We start from the raw sequence: 25,904 nt of genomic DNA, 5'->3' as shown, positions 1-25,904 counted from the left end.
TATAAAAAAGTTCTGTCAACAAATATGACTGGCCTACAAAACTTGAATCCTTCAATTGATTGTTGAAATGCCCAAAACATTCTATCAAACACTCTAACATTTCCATCCAAACGACCTTCAATCTAGTGTGGATCATCCTCAATTGCGACAACTGTATCGGGATTGTAATTTACAATAGCATGCATGAACTTACGCAATCTCCCATATGATTCCTCCCATCCACCAAAAATCCTTTCAATTGCAAATTGTTTTCCCATCCATGTTTTCTTATAGGAAGGTTCATATCCAACCTTATCTTTGATCTCAGCCTCAAGAGTGGCAACTTTCATATCTGGCTGTTGTTCGATCATGGGTAAGATAAATGCACAAATAAATCTAGAATCAAGGTGACCATGATCTTTACTAACACCTGCGTTTCTACATGTGTGCGGACCGTGATATCTTGTTATCTTCCAAACATCAGCATTTTCTTTACGGGATGCATGAAGGTGCCATTGACAACCAGATAATTTGTCTACACTTGATTGATCGAATAAGTCCTACTCTTAGTTTCATCATTACAAAATTGGTGATGTCGCAACATATGATACTCTTTAGCAGCAGCGATGACAGCCTCTCGAGATCTGAATATCATTCCTACAGAGAATTCTTTCGACTTATCCCAGAATAAATTCGATGGATCTTTTGCATAAGGATCAACTCTCATTACATCAGAGTCAATTTCAGAATACGGAGGTGGAAATATCAATGGTCTAATAGGATTTTCATATCCACTATTGAAACACATTGCAGAATTTACATCATGATCATCTCCATCATTAAATTGAACACCTGGAATGTCGTCTTCCTCGTCAATCCAAGGATCATCTCCATCTGTATCTAAATCATTAAGAAAATCAGTATCATCATCGTTATCACCCTAGCCAACATCCTCTGCACTGTGCTGTAATTCATGACACGTTTCTATCCCTACAACCGGACAATTATCATTCTGGAGATTGTCTTCACCTTCACCCTCCATAACGATTGGACAACTAGTTGAAGGCCCAATACCTCCATCTTCTGTTCTATGATGACGAGATAAAATATCTACATATAATACAATTGAATCTACTGGCCTGATTGTCGATATGTAGTCAAACATCATATCCACATCTTCGTCATCACTTAGTTGTGCTAATCCATATTTAATAATACCATTATCCAACATCGGTTGTCTAAAAATAATCATTGTTATCATATCTTCATGCGTTGACAATTTAATGGCACGAACAATTTTAATCACTAATTCTTCATAATTCAATTTCTTTTCGATACAAAACATTCTAACTGTCCACCAATATAATCATATCCAATATCAATATTAACTATGTGCCTGTCCCAGTACACTGTACCATAACGCGGAGTAATCATTTTTCTTCCTAATTCACCTACTAGACAATAATAGTACAATAAATTACAAATTAAAAAAAAAAGAAGCTAAATATATATATATCATAACACCATCCATGTTTGCTATATAAAAAAAATCCTCATTTCATAATATTTTCAATTTTGGTCACAACAACCTATGTATATTAAATTAATTTTTAAACAAGTAAAATTTCATATTTATTATAAATAATGTAAATTTATTTCCCCGCAAAATATTACTTTAAAATTTTAAATAAAATATATCTCACTAAATAATTTTTTTAATAATTTTCTAAAATTTTTCCTACATAAAAAATTTACATTTATAAATTTTTCCTACTTTAAAACTACCTTAATCCCTACAATTTTGGTCACAACAACCTATGTATATTAAATTAATTTTAAAAAAAATAAATTTTCATATTTATTATGAATAATATAAATTTATTTCCCCACAAAACATTACTTTAAAATTTTAAATAAAATATATCTCACTAAATAATTTTTTTAATAATTTTCTAATATTTTTCCTACAAAAAAAATTTACACTTATAAAATTTCCCTACTTTAAAACTACCTTAATCCCTACAATTTTGTTCACAACAACCTATGTATGTTAAATTAATTTTTAAAAAACTAAATTTTCATATTTATTATGAATAATATAAATTTATTTCCCCACAAAACATTACTTTAAAATTTTAAATAAAATATATCTCACTAAATAATTTTTTTAATAATTTTTAAATATTTTTCCTACATAAAAAATTTACATTTATAAATTTTCCCTACTTTAATACTACCTTAATCCCTACAATTTTGGTCACAACAACCTATTAATATTAAATTAATTTTTAAAAAAGTAAAATTTCATATTTATTGTAAATAATATAAATTTATTTCCTCACAAAATATTACTTTAAAATTTTAAATCAAATATATCTAACTAAATAATTTTTTATCCATTTCCTAATATTTTCTCTACACAAAAAATTCACAACCAAAATTTACATTTATAATTTTTTAAAACTTTAATCCCTACATTTTTTTGTCCAAGACCCTATATATATTAAATTTCTTAAATAACTACATTTTGAGATTAATTATGAATATTATAAATTTATTTCACCACTTTTTATTTCATTAATTTTTTAAATAAAATAAATCTAACTAAATAATTTTTTGCTAATTTTCTAATATTTTCTCAACACAAAAAATTTACATCAATATTTACATTTATAAATTTTTTCCTACTTTAATACTACCTTAATCCCTACAATTTTGATCACAACAATCTATGTATATTAAATTAATTTTTAAAAACTAAATTTACATATTTATTATGAATAATATAAATTTATTTCCCCACAAAACACGCTATTTTTTCATACATTTCTTTTTTATTTATCACATTATTATAAATCATCAATTTTTTTCTCATTTTCTTATATTACTTTTTATGATTTTAAATAAACACAACTATGCATTTTTTACTATTAATTACATACAAACTATAATTTTTCAATAATATAAATATCTTACTAATTACTTAAAAGAATAAAATATACCATATTTTTATAAATAATATTAAATTACTTACTTGTATGAAAATCAATCACAAATTTCACGCGTCCACGAAGACTGTATCGGAAATAGAAAAAACTACAAAATACAAAATTTATTTTATTAATAAATTTTTATTTATCTAAATTTCATACAAAAATTTAATATAAAACGTACATTTTTTATTGAAAATTTGTTCAGATGGGTTGTGGCTGAGAGAGGAAATATTGAGAAATATTTTTTTTGAGATGGGTTGAGAGAAATCTAAGAGAAAAGAGAAGTAGTGAAGTGTTGAGAGAAAAGAGAAGTAGTGAAGCGTTGAGAGAAAAGAAATTGCAGCATGGGGATGGAGAAAAGAAATTGCAGCGTGGAGTTGGAGCAGGGACACGGTGGGGTTTTATAGTGGGGTTGGGTAGTTGGGATATAAATCTCCTCTACCGCACTTTAAAAGTGCGGTAGAGAAGGGTTTCTCTGTTAGGTGCAGGAATCCCTGCACCTGGCAAAGATTCTACCGCACTTATAAAGTGCGGTAGAAGCTTTCAGCAGGAGGCGTGCCTGCCTCCTGCTGACGGGGCATAGACGGGTTTTGGCAGAGAAACCCTCCTACCGCACTTTTGAAGTGTGGTAGATTTTTTTGAAAAAAATTATTAAAAATTCTATCGCACTTCAAAAGTGCGGTAGAATTTTTTTTATTTAAAAAATTTTATTTTTTGTATTAACCGCTGATGGGGCAGAGATGGGTCACCCGTCTCTGCCAGGTGCAGGAATTCCTGCACCTGGCAGAGAAACCCTCCTACCGCACTTTTGAAGTGCGGTAGATTTTTTTAAAAAAATTATTAAAAATTCTACCGCACTTCAAAAGTGCGGTAGAATTTTTTTTATTTAAAAATTTTATTTTTTGTATTAACCACTGACGGAGCAGAGACGAGACTCGTCTCTGCCCTCTCAGCCAGGTGCAGAGATTCCTGCATCTGGCAGAGACCACTTCTACCGCACTTCAAAAGTGCGGTAGATTTTTTTAAAACAATTAATTAAAAATTCTACCGCACTTCAAAAATGCGGTATCATTTTTTTTATTTAAAAAATTTTATTTTTTATATTAACCAAAAGTGCGGTAGAATTTTTTTTATTTAAAAAATTTTATTTTTTGTATTAACCGCTCTGTACCGCATTTTACAAGTGTGGTAGGCTCTACCGCACTTATAAAATGCGGTAGAGGGCCGATTCACCCTGATCCGAAAAATTTTTTCTCGCGGACCAGCGTTTAAGAAATATTTCTTTTTTAACTTTATTTTGTAAAAAGCCCCATTCTTACACATTTATTTTGAGTTAAAAGCAATTTATTATATTCGCTTATTCTATCGGTTTACTCATTCTATCAATTTACTAATTTGAGCATTATAGTGACTATACATAAACAATCACCACCTCATTCTTCTTTTTTACAGATTGATTTATTAGAACTCAGTCCTATTTCAATCATATCAATAATTATTTTTTAAAAAAATAAATTTCTCTTTTAAAAAATCTTATTGACACTACTATATATAAATTTAAATTTATTAATATTATTTATTTTTGAATTATAATAAAAAATAAAAGAATGAATTATTTCCTCAAAAAATTCTATAAACAAGTTAATTATTTTTTAGTTTTTATCACTAATAATTTCAGGTGTACAAATATTTATATTTAGTTATATATATAAAGAGAATTGTTTTGCCAACAGCATATATCTTCTGCTTGACAATCTTCTATAAACCAAATAATAATAATAATAATAATAATAATAATAATAATAATAATAATAATAATAATAATAATAATATCACATGATAATGTTTTCCTTTAATATAAAACAAATAGTTTTAAAGAAATTTAATTACTATATATTAAGAGTTAATTTTATTTTCTAGTATAAATGTAATGAGTTTTTATAATTAATAGAAGGAAAGATTCAAATTTATATTTTCCACTCTCTTGCACCTTTAAAAAATAAAAGAAATCAATTAAAATATTTTTATTAAATATATAAATATACATATTTATTAATTTTTTTTGTTATAATCACAAATATCTCACTGAAATTGAGACTAAATTCTATATCAGTATTTATTATTAATTTTGGAAATGAATCAAAATCAATCCCAACTAATGAAACTTTTGGAAAAACCCAATAATCAAGCTTTCCCTGGAAATTTAAAAACACCAACAAAGAAGTGCTAAGTTAATTGGTAAAAAACTATGAATGCAATAACTCACCACCCAGAGAGGTAGAGAAGGCAATTTTTGGATGACCTCCATACACAACAAAGTTCTGCAATGCCCCAATCAGCAGAAGCTCCCAAATGGGTAAGACCTCGCCAATTGCATAAAGCCCCAGCCACAAATCCAGTACTATCAGCAAAGTGATCATAGGTGATATACTCCCGAATGGGTACCCACTCCTTGAATCGCTCATGCAAACACTGCATCATCACTTCTGGCATAAATGATGAGTGATGAGAAAGGATTATGGATCGCCGCGGAGACAATGGGGATCTTGAAGAGCAGTTGATGAGAATTGATTATAGAAAGAAAATGGAGACGATGGGAATACGTAGTTAATTAAGAAAAATGTTTTTTTCTCTGTTTCTATTTTCTTTATGGTATTTAAATAATTAAAAATATTTTTTTCACTATTAATAGATTAAAATGAAAATAATTAATAAAAAAATAAAAAATTAAATATATATTTTTATTAATTAACGAAATAAAATCGTGAGAATATTTTAATTTAATATTAAAAATATAGGATATTTTAATTAGATAAATTGAATATAAATAATATGATAATAATTTACATTTTTTTAAAGATAACTTTGAATTTTTAATGTATCGAAATATGTGCCTCATCCAATAAGGTTTCCACATGACTCTTCTATTAAAAAAATAATTTTTATTAATAAATAAAAAAAAACTTAATTATAAATAGATATTCTTAATACATTTAATTTAAATTTAAAATTTAAAATATTAAATAAAAAAATTTATAAAATATCAAAATATAAATACTTGCGAAAAAAATTTGATGACTTTATTTAAATAATAGGAATATGAAAAAAATAGCAGTAACAATCACTTTTTAAATAATTGTTAATAGATATTTTTAATACACTTAATTTAGAATTGAAAATATTAAATAAAAAACTTAATAAAATATCAAAATATAAATACTTGCCAAAAGAATTTGATGACTCTCTTTAAATAATAGAAATATAAGAAAAATAGCAGGAACAATTACTTTTTAAACAATTATTTAACCCTCATTATCTTATTGGTTAAAAAATAAAATATAATAATATTATTAATTATCATATTTTTCAACTAATAAAATAATAAGTGTTTAATAATTATTTTAGAAAGTGATCGTTGCTAATATCTCTCATTTATAATTATTGTTAAGTGATTATCAAATACTCTTTATATTATTGATTAAAAAATATTTATATTATTATTTTTTTATTCTTTCCGGCTTAAAATAGTTAAATTAAAGACTGTCCAAAGTAAAATTTTTGTCCATATTATTTTAATTTAAAACTAAATGTATAGCTTAAAATTATATATTTTTAGATATTAATTATTTATATTATTTCAATTTAAACACAACAAATAAGTTATGACCCAATAAAAAAATACTCGCATTCGCAGATTTAATATTTAATAGTATGTGAACAAAAAAAAAATAGTAAGTGCACATCTAAATAAATATAAGAAATTTCAAATTCTACTTATTCAATCCCCAATTTTCAATCTCCATCTCAAAAAAAAAAACTCTTTATCTTGCAATTGTAACAACATTAATATTGAGCTTTTTTAAAATATTGTTTTTAGAGAGAAAATTGATTTTTTTTAACAATATACTAACATTTAATTAATAATATTTTTAATAAAATTTAATGCTTTTATCATTAAATATCTGTTAATTTAGGGTATTATGGTAGCAAAATTAAAATTTGCGGATTTGTAAAAAATTATTTTCAAAAGTTTAAATCAAAATTAATTAAATATGTTTAGAAATTTTAAATATGATAAATAAATTCTTTAATTTTTTGAGATAGATAAAAGGAGAATATATTATAATTTATTCTAATTTTTTATCATGTATAATTAAAATAAGTAATTATAGAGATTTAATTATAATTTTATCTATTTGCTATCCACTTTCTCAGAAAATAAATAGTTTTTTTTTTCTATCCATTATTTTGTTTTTTTTTTTTTATTTTGAAAGATTTACAATTTAGTCCATAGATATTGCCATTATTAACAAGTCAGTTCCTGTATTTTTAGAAACTTATTAAAACGTCCTTATATTTTCTTTCCATCAACGAAATAGTCCTTTTGTCTATTTTTGCAGTTAAAAATATAGTAAAAGACCAAATTACCCCATTCTTTTCCTCGTCCTCCACCTCCTCCTCCCTTTTATTCTTCATCAATTCTTTCTCTTTCTTCTGCTTCTTCTTTTGCTTCTGCTTCTGCTTCTGCTTCTTTTACTTCTTCTTCTCCTTCTTCTTTTTCTTCTTCTTCTTCAACATCTTCTTTTTCTTCTTCTTCTTCTCCTTCATCATCATCATTATCTTCTTCCTTTTTGAGGAGGAGGAGGAGAAGGAGAAGGAGGAGGATGGACTATTTCGTTGACAGAAAGAAACGATAAGGACATTTTAATATATGTGAGAAAAGATAGAGACTATTTCGTTGATAAAAAGAAACGATAAAGACGTTTTGATAAATTTATGAAAATATAGGGAGGGACGATTTCGTTGACGGAAAGAAACGATGAGGAGAGACTATTTCGTTGACGGAAAGAAATAATAAGGACGTTTTAATAGATATGAGAAAATATATGAACTATTTCATTGACGGAAAGAAACGATAAGTACGTTTTAATAGATATGAAAAAAGATAAAAACGTTTTAATAGATTTTTGAAAATGTAAGGACTGACTTGTTAATAATAGTAATATCCAATAACTAAATAAGAGATTTTATTTGAAGGTAAAATTGAATTTTAAAAATTTTTTCTCTCCTTCTTTATATAATTTTAACGGAAAAGAGGACGGAAGAACTATTTCATTGAAAAAAAGAAAATATAAGGACATTTTAATAGATTTTTAAAAATATAGGGACTGACTTGTTAATAATGGTAACATCCAGAGATTAAATTATAAATCTTCATTTTATTTTTCTTTATTTCAAATATAAAATAAAAAAAAAATATTTTTCTTTTTCTCCCTATCCAAATATGGCATAAGTATACAGGATAAGAAAAACCTATGGGACAAAAAAAAAGGCCCATGGAAATATGAAAATCCATATGAGACGGAAATAAATAGAGGAAGTGGGAGGAAGGAAAGGACAAAACCAGTGACCAAACGGTCTACGCTTCTGCGCCGTAGGTTTTCTTCTTAATTGGTGGCTTTTGGCTTTTGGCTAATTTAGAAGGTTAAATAAAAAAACTCTTCAAATCCCCCATCGTGTCTCCTTGTGCGGTCAGGGAAGAACGTCACCCGCTTATTCTTTTTTAATTTTTAAATTTTACATTTTTCGGTCACTTCTTTTTATTTTAAAATATAATATTAGGCCTGTTTAATTAAGAAAATTACTTTATAAATGGAGCCGATCTCTATTTTGTAATGCACATGCAGCCATTCACAAGAACTAGGCCAATATAGAAAACCAAAAGTAAAATAAACCTAATCAAATCTAACAGTCACCTTCTCAGTTTCCCTCCAAGTCAAGATCCTTCTCACAGTGGTACAGCCAAAGAACATGACCCTTAAGGCCTCTCAAGAGTCCCCTCCATAAAAAAACAAACAAAAAATACTGCAACCTCCTCCTCTTCTCCTCCTACAAAATGCCTTCCACTTCTTTCCTCCACCATCATCTCTATCTCCTTCTTCACTCCATTGCTTCTTGTTCTAGCATTTTACACAAGTTAGATTCAGCATCATGTCATCACTTTCTTCAGTTCGTCTTCTCTCACCTCCACTATCTCATTCTAGCTCCTCCACAAGACACAGAACGAGGCTCTTGGCTGGTCCAAGTCCCACGGTGGTGCAGCCGGTGGAGGTGGATGTGGATGCTGAAAGGCTTGAACCAAGAGTGCAAGAGAAAGATGGATACTGGATTTTGAAGGAAAAGTTTAGACAGGGTATTAATCCTCAGGAGAAGGTGAAGATAGAAAAAGAGCCTATGAAACTTTTCATGGAAAATGGGATTGAGGAGATTTCTAAACTTTCAATGGAAGAGATTGATAAAAGTAAGGATTCTAAGGATGATATTGATGTTAGACTCAAGTGGCTTGGTCTCTTCCACAGAAGGAAACATCACTGTAAGTTTTAACTTTTCTTACCAGATTCCTTATGATTTAATTTTCCTTTTGAATCTCAATTTTCCTGTATTATTTTCTTTTTATTATCATTTTAATTAGTTTTCACAATTTGCATACTTGGATCTGGAGATTGTTTTTTGGGTAATTTTTAACCCAAGGAAACAGAGACCACAAAGCTGAAGTGGATAAGTAAAATCAAACCACACATTCTGTAGAATGACAAAACTTATGGGCACTTTTCTTTTTGTTCTGTAGCTAGAAAATGGAACAATTGGGATATTCTTCTAAAAATTCCTCTTATCTGAGTCATGAAAAACCCAGATTTTACTATTGATTACTGAATTTTTTGGTTACTGAGCCTTAATTATGTTGCATGATTTTGGTGAGGTTGCAGTATCTGAATTAATCAAATGCTGATATGATTCAAATGCTTTATGATCAGATGGTCGGTTTATGATGAGACTGAAGCTACCAAATGGAGTAACAACAAGTGAACAAACAAGATATTTGGCGAGTGTGATAAGGAAATATGGGGAAGATGGTTGTGCAGATATTACAACCAGGCAAAACTGGCAAATACGTGGAGTAGTGCTGCCTGATGTGCCTGAAATTCTCAAGGGTCTTGCTGAAGTTGGCTTGACAAGCCTGCAAAGTGGCATGGACAATGTGAGAAACCCAGTTGGAAATCCTCTTGCAGGAATTGACCCTGATGAGATTGTTGACACAAGACCTTACACCAATTTGTTATCACAATTTATCACTGGCAATTCAAGAGGCAACCCTGCTGTTTCGAATTTGTAAGCCTCGAAACACTGCATAAACATGATAAGGACTAATTGTGTTCTGTATATGTTGATGAACTTTTGTGGATTTTTGCAGGCCAAGGAAATGGAATGTATGTGTGATTGGGTCTCATGATCTATATGAACATCCTCACATAAATGATCTTGCTTACATGCCAGCCACTAAGGATGGTCGTTTCGGATTCAATCTGCTGGTGGGTGGATTCTTCAGTGCCAAGAGATGTGCTGATGCAGTGTCTCTTGATGCCTGGGTATCGGCCGAAGATGTGGTGCCACTATGCAAAGCAGTACTGGAGGCCTTCAGAGATCTTGGCACCAGAGGAAACAGGCAGAAGACTAGAATGATGTGGTTGATTGATGAACTTGTAAGCGAATCATTCGCCTTTAACAAAATCAGCCATTCGAGTTCTTTTTTCTCATAGAGTTTGTTTAACTTCTGTATGAATTCAGGGCATTGAAGGATTCAGATCAGAAGTAGCAAAAAGAATGCCAAATGGAGAACTAGAAAGAGCATCTTCTGAAGATCTGGTTCAAAAGCAATGGCAAAGGAGGGACTATTTCGGAGTTCATCCACAAATCCAAGAAGGTTTTAGCTATGTAGGCCTGCACGTTCCTGTTGGGCGTCTCCAAGCAGATGACATGGATGAAGTCGCTCGGTTAGCCGATACGTATGGCTCTGGTGAACTCAGGCTCACTGTGGAGCAAAACATCATCATTCCCAACATTGAGAACTCAAAGATTGAGGCCTTACTTGAAGAGCCACTATTGAAACACAAGTTCTCACCAGAACCACCTCTACTAATGAAAGGTTTGGTGGCATGTACAGGCAGCCAGTTTTGTGGGCAAGCTATAATTGAGACAAAAGCTAGAGCCATGAAGGTGACTGAGGAGGTGCAAAGGATAGTGTCGGTGAGGCGGCCGGTGAGAATGCACTGGACAGGGTGTCCTAACACATGTGCGCAGGTGCAGGTAGCTGATATTGGGTTCATGGGGTGCATGACAAGAGATGAAAATGGGAAGATTTGTGAAGGAGTGGATGTGTTCTTGGGAGGAAAAATAGGGAGTGACTCACATTTAGGAGAGGTTTATAAGAAGGGTGTCCCTTGTAAGGACTTGGTGCCTTTTGTTGTGGACATTTTGGTTAAGCATTTTGGAGCTGTCCCTATAGAGAGGGAAGAGGTGGAAGATTAAGTTGAAGAATGAATTGACTCATTCTTATTTCTTCTTCCCTATTTGAAGAAGGAAGAGACTCTGAAATGAAGCTTTTAGGACTTTCATGTGTTGGCTAATTTTGGTGTAATTGTTGGTAGTAGGATATTAGAAGATATTGTTTATCATGTAATAAAATTAGTTTTCTGGAAGGAATAAAATTTTTTCAAAAATAAAGAAAAAATAATTATGTTGTGTGCATATATATTTTTTCCTATTTAAAAAAAAAAACTAAAATTTGTTTAAAGATATTTAAAGCTTTTTTTTTAAAAAAAATCCACTAAATTAAAAAATTGAAAATATAGAGTTTAAAATTTTTTTAAAATTTTGATTAACTTGAAAAAATCTCGATCTCAAATAATTTGGAGTTCCAGCAGCAACAAAAAAAAAAAAAAAAAAAAAAGATTCTGCTGTGATGACTACCGGATCTTAGATATTCAGGCTATAATTGAGCCTATGTTGGAAATGTCAATCATAATCCTATCAAAATCCAATATGCAGGCTTGTTCTCTGATATGCAGTTCATGACTTGCTCGGACGGGCGGACAAGGAAAGGCTCAGATCCATGTGTAGGAGGTTCAGCCCAATCAACTTGATGGATGGACATCTGAGATCGTATCCATATGGCTCCAAAGGGAATGAAATAGCCACCTGACAATGGAAAAGGATACAGCATGTCCGTACGTACGGTCCAGTGTGACAATGATAGGACGTGCAGATGTAGGACGACAGTTACACATCACTAGAAGACAAAAGGAAAAAGAATAAAAAAAAGAATAAAAGAATAAAAGAAGGAAGGTATAAGCCAATCAGACCAAGTTTACCAAAATACGCCTTGATCCTACCTCTTACTGGATCTCAGGACATCAATTGGTACCATCTGTGGAAACGAAGGAGATCTTTTCATCACCTGAATTCTCATCCTCATCCCATCCACTAAGATCAACATGGCCAATCACAATGAAAATATACCGGAAACACCCCAAATGACCTGAGCTCTGCTTAGGAAGGACCACAGTTCTCATTATCTAGCCCTACCGCTCCATTGAATCAACCATCTGTATTGTTTAATCCTTCACCAAGCTCGGTAGGGACCATGCCTCGAACTGCCTTATTTGACCAGGAGCTGCAAAACATTGCCCTCCAGCTGCAAAACACTGCTTACTGGCTAGGCTAGATATTGGAGTAGAGGGAACTCAGTATCCCATTGAGTGTACCACCCATAACCGAAGGGTTCAACATCAATGAACCCCAGCCCACATTAAACCATCAAGCCCCTCAACAGAGCAGTAGGAGAATAGGTGGTGGAGATGGAGAAGCCAGGCAAAGGAATGAGTCCATGGCCAGAGCAAGAGGCTGGGTAGTAAGGGACCTTATCAAGAACGATGGAGCTAAGAGCTACTCTTCAAAACCAGCAAAAAGGTCGGAGAATGAAGAGCTAGAAAGAAACTACTCTGCTCATCTATGAGCCCGACACTCTAGGTCCGACCATATGAACCTAGGGCTCTGATACCACTCTGGAACGACCCGGAAATCGGACCGCTACCGGCGCTAGGATCCAGATCGGCTTAAGGCCGCCGGGACCCGTAGCAAGCCTGACATATAACCTGTAAACCTGTATAATCCCATACATGATCAACAACATACATAAAAATTAAAACTTTTCTTTCCAAATACATCAACCAAACTCAACTTGTGCATATACATTAACATAACATTGATCCCTCTGTGGGATCTCATTAGTGCCCCCAATGGGTGACATAACATATGTTGAGTTGGTTTACATAAACATCATAAAAGTCTTTAAGATCATGTAATAAAAGGGATAACAACAATCTATGGTCAAGCACACCTCTAACATCCATAAACATCATCTCACTACTTATCTATACTGATTAAGACATTACATTACAATTTGATCATGTCCATTGCTAGCTATTACATAACCATGAATTCTTTACTCTATCCGGACTCATGCTCTATACTGTACCTGCAAGCCTGGGGGTAAAGGGAGAGGGGTGAGATAAAAGCCCAGTGAGTAGGACTATAAAACATATTAACACTATGCTCCAATGAAATGCATCATAACACAGACAATCCATATAAGGGTTGGGTGAACTTGTCACCAATTAGTCCAAGCTAACTCTGTGCCAGGCCGTAGCATGGGGTCCCTGTCCATCTACTATGGCATGGAAGCTCTCCCCGTCCACTGACTGAATCAAGGAGGAATACCTGGAATGAAGTTTCATGACATACCTCCTTGACCTCTTCGAATCTGTATCCAGACTCTGCCCAGCAAAAGGCAACAGCTCTAAGAATCTGTCGGTGTACTCCTCTACACTCATTTCATCCGTCTGCCTCAACTGCTCGAACTCTATCATCTTCAGCTCTCTTGAGCTATCGGGAAAAGCCCATCCTGCAAACTCGTTTGCAAACTCCTCCCAAGACATGTTGTCCACTCTCGGGTTCACATAATTCTTGAACCACTCTCGTGCCTTCTTGCACTTAAGCGTGAACCCAGCCATCTGTATGGCTCTACTGTCATCAGCCCCAATCTCATCTGTGATCACCTTAACCCTTTCAAGATACACAAATGGGTCATCCCCTTTTTCATACTGAGGAGCACCCAGTTTCATGTAGTCAGTCATCTTGACCTTGCTCCCACTGGCTAAGCTAGGTCTAGAAGGTTGAGTAACTGGGGCTGCTGTTTCTGTAGGTGATGGAGGTGGTGCAACATTTTCTGTGGTAGGGTTTGCTGGATTTGGATAGTAGGGTGGAGGTGGATACATTGGGTACTGTGAGTATGGTGGGTAGGGCATGTGTGTGGGATAAGGGGTAAAGCTAGGGTAATCCGATGTACCTCCCATCGAATACCCGGGGTGTTGTGAGAAGTGTGGGTAGTAGGGTGCCTGAACAAATCCCGAGGCCTGAGTGCCTCCTTGGGACTCTCCCATACCTTCCTCTGACATGCTAACTCCCAGACTGCCATCCCTCCTCTGCTCTACATCCATATCATCCCCCATGCCCTCTGACATTCCTCCCTGAACTGTTCCCCTCACTGATCTGCTTCTACCCAGATCCAAAGACCTTCTAGGGTCTCTTGCTGCTCTTTCTCTGTTAGACCTACTCGACATCACCCTAGACAATGTAGGAGGACGGGCGCTCATGCCCTCATCCTTAGGTGGCACTCCAGTCAATCGTGCAGATCAACGAGTTCCTCTCATCCTGTTTCTGAAAAACAGCACACATAGCACAAACATTAGCATCATATGGTTCATGTGGGCACACATGAACCCTCCTCACATACATCACATATCATAGCATATCATTAATGCACATGCATATTATCATGGCATTTCACATCATCATACAAGACAGGACTCCACATCCTATCATAGTGGACATGATCTTTCCTATTGTGCTTGACCTTCTATAACATCTATGAGCCCGACACTCTAGGTCCGACCATATGAACCTAGGGCTCTGATACCACTCTGTAACGACCCGGAAATCGGACCGCTACCGGCGCTAGGATCCAGATCGGCTTAAGGCCGCCGGGACCCGTAGGAAGCCTGACATATAACCTGTAAACCTGTATAATCCCATACATGATCAACAACATACATAAAAATTAAAACTTTTCTTTCCAAATACATCAACCAAACTCAACCTGTGCATATACATTAACATAACATTGATCCCTCTGTGGGATCTCATTAGTGCCCCCAATGGGTGACATAACATATGTTGAGTTGGTTTACATAAACATCATAAAAGTCTCTAAGATCATGTAATAAAAGGGATAACAACAATCTATGGTCAAGCACACCTCTAACATCCATAAACATCATCTCACTACTTATCTATACTGATTAAGACATTACATTACAATTTGATCATGTCCATTGCTAGCTATTACATAACCATGAATTCTTTACTCTATCCGGACTCCTGCTCTATACTGTACCTGCAAGCCTTGGGGTAAAGGGAGAGGGGTGAGCTAAAAGCCCAGTGAGTAGGACTATAAAACATATTAACACTATGCTCCAATGAAATGCATCATAACACAGACAATTCACATAAGGGTTGGGTGAACTTGTCACCAATTAGTCCAAGCTAACTCTGTACCAGGCCGTAGCATGGGGTCCTGGTCTTCCTGTCATAACATACATTACTTACCATTGCCCCAGGGCCTCCTCTAGGCTCCTGGTCTTCGAGTCCCACAACCGTGCCAGGCCGTAGAATGGGGTCCTGGTCTTCCTGTCATGGACTAATTGGGTCATCCAATATTCACCCACATCAACAACAATCGATGCAGTGCGGCATATTCGTGAAAAACTAATGCAATCATCCTATTGCATAATCATGATGCATGAAACATGATAAAACATTTAATTTCTCAATTTAAAAGATTAAGTTTAGTTCCACTCACTTCTGGCTGACTCTGACAACACCGAAGCAGCTGAACTCACTGCTGGGGTCCTCGGTTCCTCGGGTCCGAACCTACACAGGTGGACTCAAATGAGGGACCAAACATACTAGAACATATCTCTAAACTACTCCCAAAAACCCCCCTAAAACATCATGAAACCACCATAGAAAAACATGCAAAGGAGGCCTGGACAGGGCACTTTCGGCGGCAGGTTCGGCGGCCGAAAGTCCCTCCAAAGCCGAAAGTCAGGCAGGTTCGGCGGCACCTTCGGCGGCCGAAACTCCCAGACAGAGACAAAACTCATACATGTTCGGCAGCACTTTCGGCGGCCGAAACTGCCAGACAGAGACGAAAGTCTCCTTTCGGGGGCAGGCTTCGGCAGCCGAAAGGCTTGCCTCCCCAGCCATGTTCGGCGGCCGAAAGTCCTTCGGCTGCCGAACCTGGTTTCTGCCAAAGGGCAGAAACTTGGCTCCTTTTGCACATTTCGCCTCCAAACCTTCCAAACATGCATCAAACCTATTCTACAACATACAAACACAAGCATACATGTTCCTAGGGGCCTCAAATCATCATAAACCCCATCTACAACACATCAAGCATCCATATTGTTCAAGAATGCACATTAAACCCATAAACATAACCATAACCTAAACATGCATTCTAACCCATAGATCTACTTAAAACTTGCTTAAAACACGCAATGAGCTTAAGATCGGCTCTTACCTCTTGAAGATCGAGAGAGAGAGACGACCTACAACTCGGAGGTGGGAGAGATTGGGTTCTTGAACCTCCAAGCTCCAAAACTTTGCTCAAAAGCTCAAATCTTCAAAACAAAGTTAAAACAAATGAAAATCTTGAAAGATCTAGAGGAAGAACATCAAAGATTGGTGAGGGACGGCGGAGAACTCACCTTGGCCGAAAATGGGGAGAAAAAGCTCGCCCGTTTTCGGCTAAGGGACCCTTTTATAGTGGCTGGCCAGACCACGTTCGGGGGCCGAATGTGCCTCCGCATGCATGCCATGTTCGGTGGCCGAACCTGGACTTCCCTCACTTATGCTTTCGGGAGCCTAAAGCACACCCGCAACGCATGCATGTTCGGCGGCCGAACTTGAGGTTCGGCGGCTGAACCTGGGTTTTCCTCCTCGATTGTTTTCATGCAAAAACTCATTTCCTTTTTACTTAAAATCATGAAATACAATAAAACATTTTTATGAAAACATGGTTTTACCCTACTAGAGGCTTCCGACATCTGAGATTTCACCGGACGGTAGGAATTCTGATACCGGAGTCTAGCCGGGTATTAGAACTACCGCCTAGAGAAAAAGCCCAGGAGATAGGAGGCAGATGTAGATCAAAAGTTAGAAAGGCTGAGAGAGCAACTGCTGACAGAGTTGGGGGCACAAGACAACAGCAGTCCCTTGTTGCCAACCGCATCCCCATTTGTGAGATGGGTACAGCAGGAAACCATCCTCAAGAAGTTCATGATGCCGATAATAGCCGCCTATGATGGGACGGAAAACCCTCAGGAGCATGTCTTGAACTATAAAATGTTCATGGAGCTGCAAACTCACTCAGATGCCTTGATGTGTAAGTTTTTTCCACCACCTTAACCAGACCAACCTGAGCGTGGTTCAATAGCTCAGAGGCCGGTAGTACTAAGAACTTCATAGACTTGGCCAGTGTGTTCATCAGCAGGTTCATTGCTGGGATCTCAGCGGAAAGAAAGATAAGCTATTTAGAAACAGTTCGACAAAGGAGGAACGAATCTTTAAGGGAGTCGTTGGCTAGGTTCAACAAGGAGGCTTTACAAATACCCGAGCTTGATGAAGCAAGAGTTATGGAAGCTATGCAGAAGGGCACCACCTCCTCAGAGTTCTTTAAATCACTATGCAGAAAGCCTACCTTGGTATAGCTGATGAAAAGGGCAGAAAAGTATATAAGGTAGGACGATGCGTTAACCACAAGCAAGTTCGCCAAGGAGGCAGGAGATAGAGGAAGGGTTGGGGAGGACAAGAGGCAAGATAGGCCGGAGAGGAGACAGGATCGGGGGTCTGAAGCACTAAACAGACACCGGTGGGAGAGAAAGGAGCAAAGACTCTATCAACCCCAGATCCCCACGAAGATCACTCCTCTGAATGTGTCCATAGCTAAAGTGCTCATGGCAGTCCAAGACAAAGACTTCATACAGTGGCCCAAGTTGATAAAGGCAGAAGTGAACAGAAGGGACCGAGATAAGTATTATTGGTACCACCGGACTCATAGTCATGATACGAACGACTGTTACCAGTTGATAAATGAAATAGAGAGGCTCATCAAGAGAGGACACCTCAGGAACTTTATAAAAAAGCTAGAGGGCCAGAGACCACAACATAACACAACTGGAGAAAGGCCTAGGAGACAGATCGGAGCGCTGGTGAACGACGACTCTAGTGGAATGATCAATATGATTGTAGGAGGGACTCGATGCCATATGAGTCAGAGAGGGAATAAGAGAAGCCGAAATGAGGAGAGGAGCAGCATCTAAGTAATGCAGATCGTGAAACACTCTCTAGTGACCATCTCCTTCTTTGCAGAGGATGCTCAAGGGGTGCAGATGCCTCATGACTGTAACAGCCCGGAAACCGAACTGCCACCGGCACTAGGATCCAGATCGACTTAAGGTCGCCGGGACCCGTAGTAAGCCTGCTATCCTGACTGTGAACCTGTGACATCCCATACATGAGCATATATTTTCTGTAAAAACATAAAACTTTTCTTCATTCCAAGGCTTAACCTGTGCATGCACTATCTCTGTTCTCTACCAATCCCTACTAGAGCTCCTCATTGCTCTAGGCGGATAAAACTCATAATGTTAAGCCTGGTTTTCTCATAAACATACAACAATATATAAACATAAACTGAGCATGGGAAAACACAAAAAGGGATGACAACTCTTATAATCAAGCACCATTCTATACACTGTACACATACATTATCTCTTTACATTTACATGTCCACACTTACTAACTATTACAAACTATATACTCTTCCTGTACCCTGCTGACTTCCCTCTGAATTCTGAACCTGCACCACTGGAGTTAGGGGAGAGGGATGAGCTACTATAGCCCAGTGAGTAGAACAGTAATAAAGAATAAGTGATAAAACATGCTCTCATGCAATGTATCACATCACAAGTAATCACATCTCAGCATGGACGGATCAACACTCCCTGTATACCATATGCCTGGTCCCCGTAGGGCTGTTCCAGGTCTTTGTGCCTAGTCCCCGTAGGGCTGTTCCAGGTCTTTATGCCTGGTCCCCGTAGGGCTGTTCCAGGTCTTTCCTCTGAGGGCTATTGAACCTTACTATGTCCATACAGTCATAGAATCAAAGAGAAATGCAATGCATCATATTCGTGTACACTAATGCACTCACCCTATAGCATATTCATGATGCCTGAAGCATGCTAAAATACTCGTTTCTCATATTAAAATACTAAGTTCAGTTCCACTCACCTCGGGTTGACTCTGAACTAACTCTGCAGGTTCTGAAACTGGACTCACTGCTGACCTCCCTGATTCCTCTGGTCCGTACCTACACAGGTGGACGCAAATGAGGGACCAAACGCACTCAAGAATATCTCTAAGAAACTCCCCAAAAACCCTCTAAAAGATCCTAAAACAATCACATAAAACATGCAAAAGAAGGCTGGACAGGGCACTTTCGGCGGCAGGTTCGGCGGCCGAAACCCCACTCCAGAGACGAAACTCATGCATGTTCGGCGGCACCTTCGGCGGCCGAAGGTCTCATCCAGAGACGAAACTCACATACTTTCGACAGCCGAACTCCCTCTTTCGGCGGCCGAAAGTCCCTTTCTAAACCGAAAGCTTAGCTTTCGGGGGCAAGCTTTGGCAGCCGAAAGTGCCTCCACAAGAGGTTCGGCGGCCGAACCTGGTTTTGCCCGAAGGGCAGAACCCTGCTCTGTTTCATGCAAACTTTGCCCAAAAACCTACAACATGCATATCAACTACTCCCAACTAGCACATACACATATATATGCACAAAGGGGTCTCAAACTATCCTAAACCCCAAACAAACATAGCACATAACACTTAAACATGAAAGATCACCAAAAACCTCACCTAAACCTAAACATGCATACTACCCATACCAACGTCATAAAACCTTCAAAAATCCAGAAAGGAAGGTCAGGATCTTCTCTTACCTCTTCCAAATAAGAGATTAGACGATCCCAACGTGGAGTTATGAAGAACCAAGCTTCCAAAGCTCCAAACTTCCAAAACTTGCTATTTTGCTTAAAACCTTCAAAACAAACATAAAACCCTTCAAAACTTTGAAAGATCTGAAGGAAAACTAACAAATCATCAAAGTTAACGTGAGAAGGTTTTGGCTCACCTCTGGCTGCAAGTGGAGGAGAAAATACCCTCCTCTCACTGACCTTTGGCCCTTTTATAGGTGGCTGGCCAGACCACCTTCGGCAGCCGAACGTGAATCCGAAACCATGCAATGTTCGGCGGCCGAAAGTGACCTTCGGCGGCCGAACCTTTGCATTTCTCCCTTATTGCTTTTCTTTCAAAACTCATTTCCTTTAACACTTCAAAACATGAAAACAAGTGAAAATACCTTAGAAAACATATGTATTACCCTTTTTGGAGGTTCCGACACCCGAGATTCCACCGGACTACAGGAATTCCGATGCCGGACTCGAGCCGGGTATTACAATGACGATGCCTTGGTCATTGAAGCCGTCATCCATAACTCTGGGTCCGAAAAGTTATAGTAGACGATAGTAACAAGGTGAACCTACTGTCCTACCGGGTATTCTAGAAGATGAACATACCCGAAGAGTAGTTGGTTAGGGACCAAACTCCAGTCAAGGGGATAGGGGGAACTCCAGTTGTAGTGAAAGGGAAAGTAATGGTGGCCTTCACCTTAGGGGAGCCACCCCTATCCTGAACACACTATGCATTGTTCCTAATGGTAAAGCTACCCCTGAACTATAATGCCATCTTGGGAAGACTGATGCTATATGACAGTGACTACCATTCGGTATCTAACCATGAAATTTCCTACGAAGGCAAGGATAGGTATAGTTCGGGGAAGATAGGAGGAGGCTAGAGTTGTGTACCTGGCCACAATGGAGGAACTAAATGCCCAACTGGAAGAAATAAACACTGAAGTTATGGAGGTCCGAGATGAAAAGAAAGAGGCAAGGATTGAACCTGTAGACAAGTTGGAGACCTTCCCATTATCCGAGGAAGAAAGTGACAAGGTCTTCAGCATCAACTCGAGCCTAGAGAAGAGCCAGAAGGAAGCTACGATGGCTTTAATTAGAGGGCACGCCTTGAGCTTTGCCTAGAAGCCCTCAGATATGCTAGGGATTGATCCTGAGGTAATGACCCACAAGCTGAACTGTTAGTGTATTTTTCCTAGGCCATTATCTTGGACCTTTTTGTATATCATTTTGTTTATTAATAAAAGATATTTTATTATCATTATTATTTGTTTGTATGTTACATAATAATGATTAACATCCCTGATTACTTATTATTATGATGATAATAATAAAATATGATTAGTATGATTATTGATTGATAATCATGAGATGATTATGTGTATGTTAATATAAATCAATAATCATAGATACTTATTAGAGAATAAAGTATTGGATGGACCCACATTGAGATCACTACATGGATTATTGTCATAAGTGAATCTTAATATAGTTATATTTTAATCCTTTGACTTGAGATTGTCATAGTTTACAACATAAGGACTGTTATGTTTTAACGTAACCAAACATTATCTTTAACTGAATAATCATAAAGGTTATGATTGAACATAATAGAAATTATATAGAGGATATTGAACAATCAAAATAGAATTTGTCCCTCTCTTTGATACAGATATCTTCTGGGCCTCTCGATAAGTGAGATTGAGAAATGTATGGCCATACTCAAATGAATTGATAATGTGATCAATATCATTTGGTTTTATCAGTCTACTTAGAGATCGAAAAATCACAAGTTTGAACATTATAAGTTTGACATTGACTATGACTTATATTTAAACTAGATATCGTGTGACAAAAAGATTAATACATGTTCTGTTTATTAGGCTTTATCAGATTATCGATCTTCATATTAATTGGATAGTCATAACATCTTACTAGAGGTCGCTTATGATTTATGAGTCTTATTGAACTAGGCCTATTACCAATTAATGTGAGCCTATTGGGTCACACACAAAAGAACGTCATTGATGTGTTATGTCATATTAATGTGCTAAGAGTCCGTTAGTATAATTAATAATAATAAAGATATTATTATTAATAATATTAATTATTTGTTATTATAAGATAATAATATTTAAAAGATTTGCAGTCTATCTGTAATTGTTATAGATAAAGGATTTTTTATTTTCTTTTGAAAAGGACTTATCACATAGATATGTTAGTATCTACGATATTGTGATAGTTGGTTATGAACACAATTCTTTTACGAAAAGAACTGTGGGAAAACGAAAAGATTAAGAGAAAAACGAGTGAACATGAAAGACCTTTTTTAAATTACGGGAGCAAGGTTTTTTAGTGATCATTTTTTCTGGGTTGCAGATTGGGGAGCACATAGCTAATTCATTCGTTAAGAGAGCTAGCACTCTAGACGGAAACGTTCTTGTGGATATCATTGAGGGTGTTCGTTTCAGAAGCAGCACCATCAATCCAGAATAGTCTCTTTTTGTTAAGTCTAAAAGGTTAGTCTCTTATCCTTCCTTTCAAATTAAATGAAGCACTCAGATCCTGAAAGGGAAAATGAAGCACTCAGATCCTGAAAGGGAAAACATAGATTTTTTTCTGCTGCGTAATTTTGGATTGCAGTAATCTCTAGGTTTTCTTACATGAACATCCTCCCCAGGACCAAGTCGGTGAAGCATAAGAAGAGGGCCTTTGGAACGGAGAAACAGCAGGTCACAAGAGAAGAAGTGCAAAAATTAGAAGAGGCCGGGTTTATTAGGGAAGTAATGTACCCATAGTGGTTAGCTAACTCTGTGTTGGTGAAAAAAGCCAATGGAAAATATAGAATGTGTATAGACTTCACTGATTTAAATCAAGCCTGCCCAAAGGATTATTATCCCCTCCAAGATATTAATAAAATGGTCGACTCTATGGCCAGTTTTGACTACTTATCGTCTTTAGATGCTATGTCAGGATATCATCAGATCCCTATGGACAGGTTGGACGAAGAGAATACCTCCTTCATAACTGAAGACGGAACGTACTGCTACAGGGCTATGCCTTTCGGATTGAGAAATGCTAGGGCAACATATCAGCAGTTGATGAATAAAATCTTTAAAGATCAGATAGGGAGAAACGTGAAAGTTTACATCGATGACATGGTAGTTAAAAGCCAGACCTTCCAACAACACCTAATCGACTTGGAAGAGGTCTTCCAGATGCTGCAGTAATACAGGATGAGGTTAAACCCAGCGAAATGCGCTTTCTTCATTAGATGAAGGAAATTTTTGAGTTACATGGTCAGTGAGAAGGGCATAGAGCCAAACCTAGAAAAGGTAGAGGCCATACTGACTGTGCCTGAGCTAACTTGTGTGAGGAATATCCGAAGGCTTACAAGAAGAGTAGTAACACTCAATAGGTTCATGTCCAAATTAACAGAGAGATACCTATCATTCTTTAAGGAGCTAAGGAAGGTCCCGAACTTTGAATGGTCAGAGGATTGTCAGAAAGCATTCAAAAATATTAAGGAGTACCTCAGTTCCCCACATGTGCTTAGTAGTCATTTGGCAAGAAAGGAACTGTTGATTTACTTGGCTGTTGCATCCGAACAGGCAGTGAGTGTCGTACTAGTGAGAGAAGAAGCCTGGGTCTAGAAGCCTATCTTCTACATCAGCAAGGTGCTTAGAGACGCCAAGGTTAGGTACATGAATATTGAGAAGCTGGCATTCGCTTTGTTATTGGCAGTGAGGAAGTTTAAGATGTATTTGGAAGGCCACCAAGGAGTAGTGATGACTGAACAACCCTTGAAAAAGATCTTACATAGGCCCGAGACTTCAAGACGGATGCTAGCATGGTCTGTAGAAATCAGTCTGTATTGCCTTATTTACCGACCTTGAACGGCAATCAAAGCCCAGGCCTTAGCTGACTTTATAGTTGAGTGCTCTTTCAGCTTGGATAAGAAAGAGTTGTATGACACATTGTCGAGTTTAGTAGAAGAAAAAGACGAGGCCAACAACCGCATGAATTCAGGTGGAATCTATTCGTAGATGAGACATTGAGTTACACAGGGAGTGGGCCAGGAATTTTATTGAAAGGGTCAGATGAGTTCAGAGTATGCTATGCCCTACGCTTCAGATTCCTGGCGTCTAATAATATGGCGGAATATGAAGCTCTTCTAAATGGGATCCAGTTAGCCTTAGGAGTGAGAGCAACCGACCTCAGAATAAACAACGATTCTCAGATTGTAGTGAATCAAATAATAGAAGTGTACCAGACAAAGGATCGTATTATGCAGAAGTATTTAGCCAGAGTACGAGCTCTAAAAGCCGAGCTCGGTAAGCAGGAATCATTGTACAATATCAAAGAATACCCTGAGAAGAGAATGAAGAGGCAAACTTGCTCAGCAAATTTTCTGCGGAAGAACTAGAACAACTCCCAGAAGAAGTGTATGTGCAGCAAATAGACACCCCTACCTTCGAAAAGTCAGCCCCCATCATACAGATTGATGAAGAACGAAACTAGATGACCTCATACCTGGAGTACCTCAAAATCGAAAAGTTACCCGAGGATAAAGCAGAAGCGTGAAAAATAGCAACTAAGGCTGCCAATTACCAAGCAGTAAGAGGATATACCGGAGGGAAAAATCCAACCCATTGTTGAGATGTGTAGGCTCGAAAGAGGTAGCCAAGGTAATCCAAGAGATGCACCAAGGGGTTTGCGGAGTTTATGAGGGGGCAACCACACTGGCGAATAAGATTTTTCGGCAGAGATATTACTAGCCTACAATAAAGAAGGAAGTTGGGGAGTTTATGAAGAGATGTGATATTTGTCAAAGATTTGCTAATACTATCAATAGCCTGGCTATACCACAGTCAAGCATATCGAGCCAATGGCCATTCTCACAATAGGAGATAGACATCCTAGGCCCATTCCCCAAGGCCATGGGATAAAAGAGATTCATGATTATAGCCGTGGAGTACTTCTCTAATTAGCCCGAAGCAGAAGCCATACCCACCATCACAGCCCGAAAAGTAATAAACTTTATATGGCGCAACATTATATGCCGATTTGGGATATTCAGGATGCTCATATTAGATAACGGAAAGCAGTTCGACTATAACTCTTTTCTAGATTTCAAGAGAAACATGGGTATATGGCACAAGTTCTCCTCAGTAGCTCATCTGTAAACGAATGACCAAACCGAAGTGATAAACCGAGCTATCCTCCAAGGGCTGAAGAAGCAGTTAGACGGTGCTAAAAAGAACTGGACAGTCGAGCTACATAGCATCTTGTGGGCATTCTAGACTACACCTCGAACACCAACAAGGGAGACACCGTTTGCACTAGCATTTGGGACAAAGGCTGCAGTCCCCGTAGAGCTACAGATCCCTACTCACTGGGTCCAATTCAATGATGAAAGCACCAGTATTGAGAAATTGAGAAGCAACCTGGATGCCCTAGAAGAAATTAGAGATGAGGCACAAGTGCGAGCAACTACTTATCAACAGAAGGCAACTCGATGTTACAACTAGAAAGTCCTTGAAAGGAACTTGAAAGTTGGAGACCTAGCCTTAAGAAAATTAGAAGCCACAGAAAATAGAGCTGCTGTTGGAAAACTAGTGCCAACCTGGGAAGGCCTGTTCAGAATCACCAAGGTCATCAGACCCCGGGGTATACTGAATTGAAGACCTACAAGAAAATCCAAAATCTCACGCCTAGAACATCCAACACCTAAAGAGGTATTTCCCATAAAAGTGTACAATGTAATTAATGCGATTGAAATATGAATAAAATTATCTTCTTTTCTACTCCCAAAGCACTCTTGAATAGGTATTGAAGATCCCAATAAGATGGGTGATCAGTCTCAGAATAAGACCACCGG

The 25,904-nt window shown here is 37.0% G+C and overlaps 1 protein-coding gene across 1 annotated transcript; it reads left to right on the top strand.

Annotated features, from left to right (window-relative positions):
- Nucleotides 1-8,779: 8,779 nt before the first annotated feature.
- LOC110624907 (ferredoxin--nitrite reductase, chloroplastic) lies at nucleotides 8,780-11,558 on the top strand. Its single transcript, XM_021770342.2, has 4 exons — nucleotides 8,780-9,345; nucleotides 9,788-10,142; nucleotides 10,225-10,513; nucleotides 10,599-11,558. Exons 1-4 carry the CDS (start codon nucleotides 8,964-8,966, stop codon nucleotides 11,337-11,339), a joined length of 1,767 nt encoding a protein of 588 aa, XP_021626034.1. The 5' UTR covers nucleotides 8,780-8,963; the 3' UTR covers nucleotides 11,340-11,558.
- Nucleotides 11,559-25,904: the final 14,346 nt, after the last annotated feature.

Source organism: Manihot esculenta, chromosome 10 (assembly GCF_001659605.2).
Source record: "Manihot esculenta cultivar AM560-2 chromosome 10, M.esculenta_v8, whole genome shotgun sequence".
NCBI classification, from domain to species: Eukaryota; Viridiplantae; Streptophyta; class Magnoliopsida; order Malpighiales; family Euphorbiaceae; genus Manihot; species Manihot esculenta.
Note: the sequence above shows the minus strand (reverse complement) of the source record. Positions and strands in the feature narration are given on the sequence as shown.

What these genes read in the sequence shown, in the direction of transcription:
- LOC110624907 (XM_021770342.2), top strand. Translation starts at nt 8,964, where the DNA reads ATGTCATCACTTTCTTCAGTTCGTCTTCTCTCACCTCCACTATCTCAT. An exon ending in AACCCTGCTGTTTCGAATTT is followed by an intron (nt 10,143 to 10,224) that starts GTAAGCCTCGAA and finishes GGATTTTTGCAG; the next exon opens with GCCAAGGAAATGGAATGTAT. An exon ending in TGTGGTTGATTGATGAACTT is followed by an intron (nt 10,514 to 10,598) that starts GTAAGCGAATCA and finishes GTATGAATTCAG; the next exon opens with GGCATTGAAGGATTCAGATC.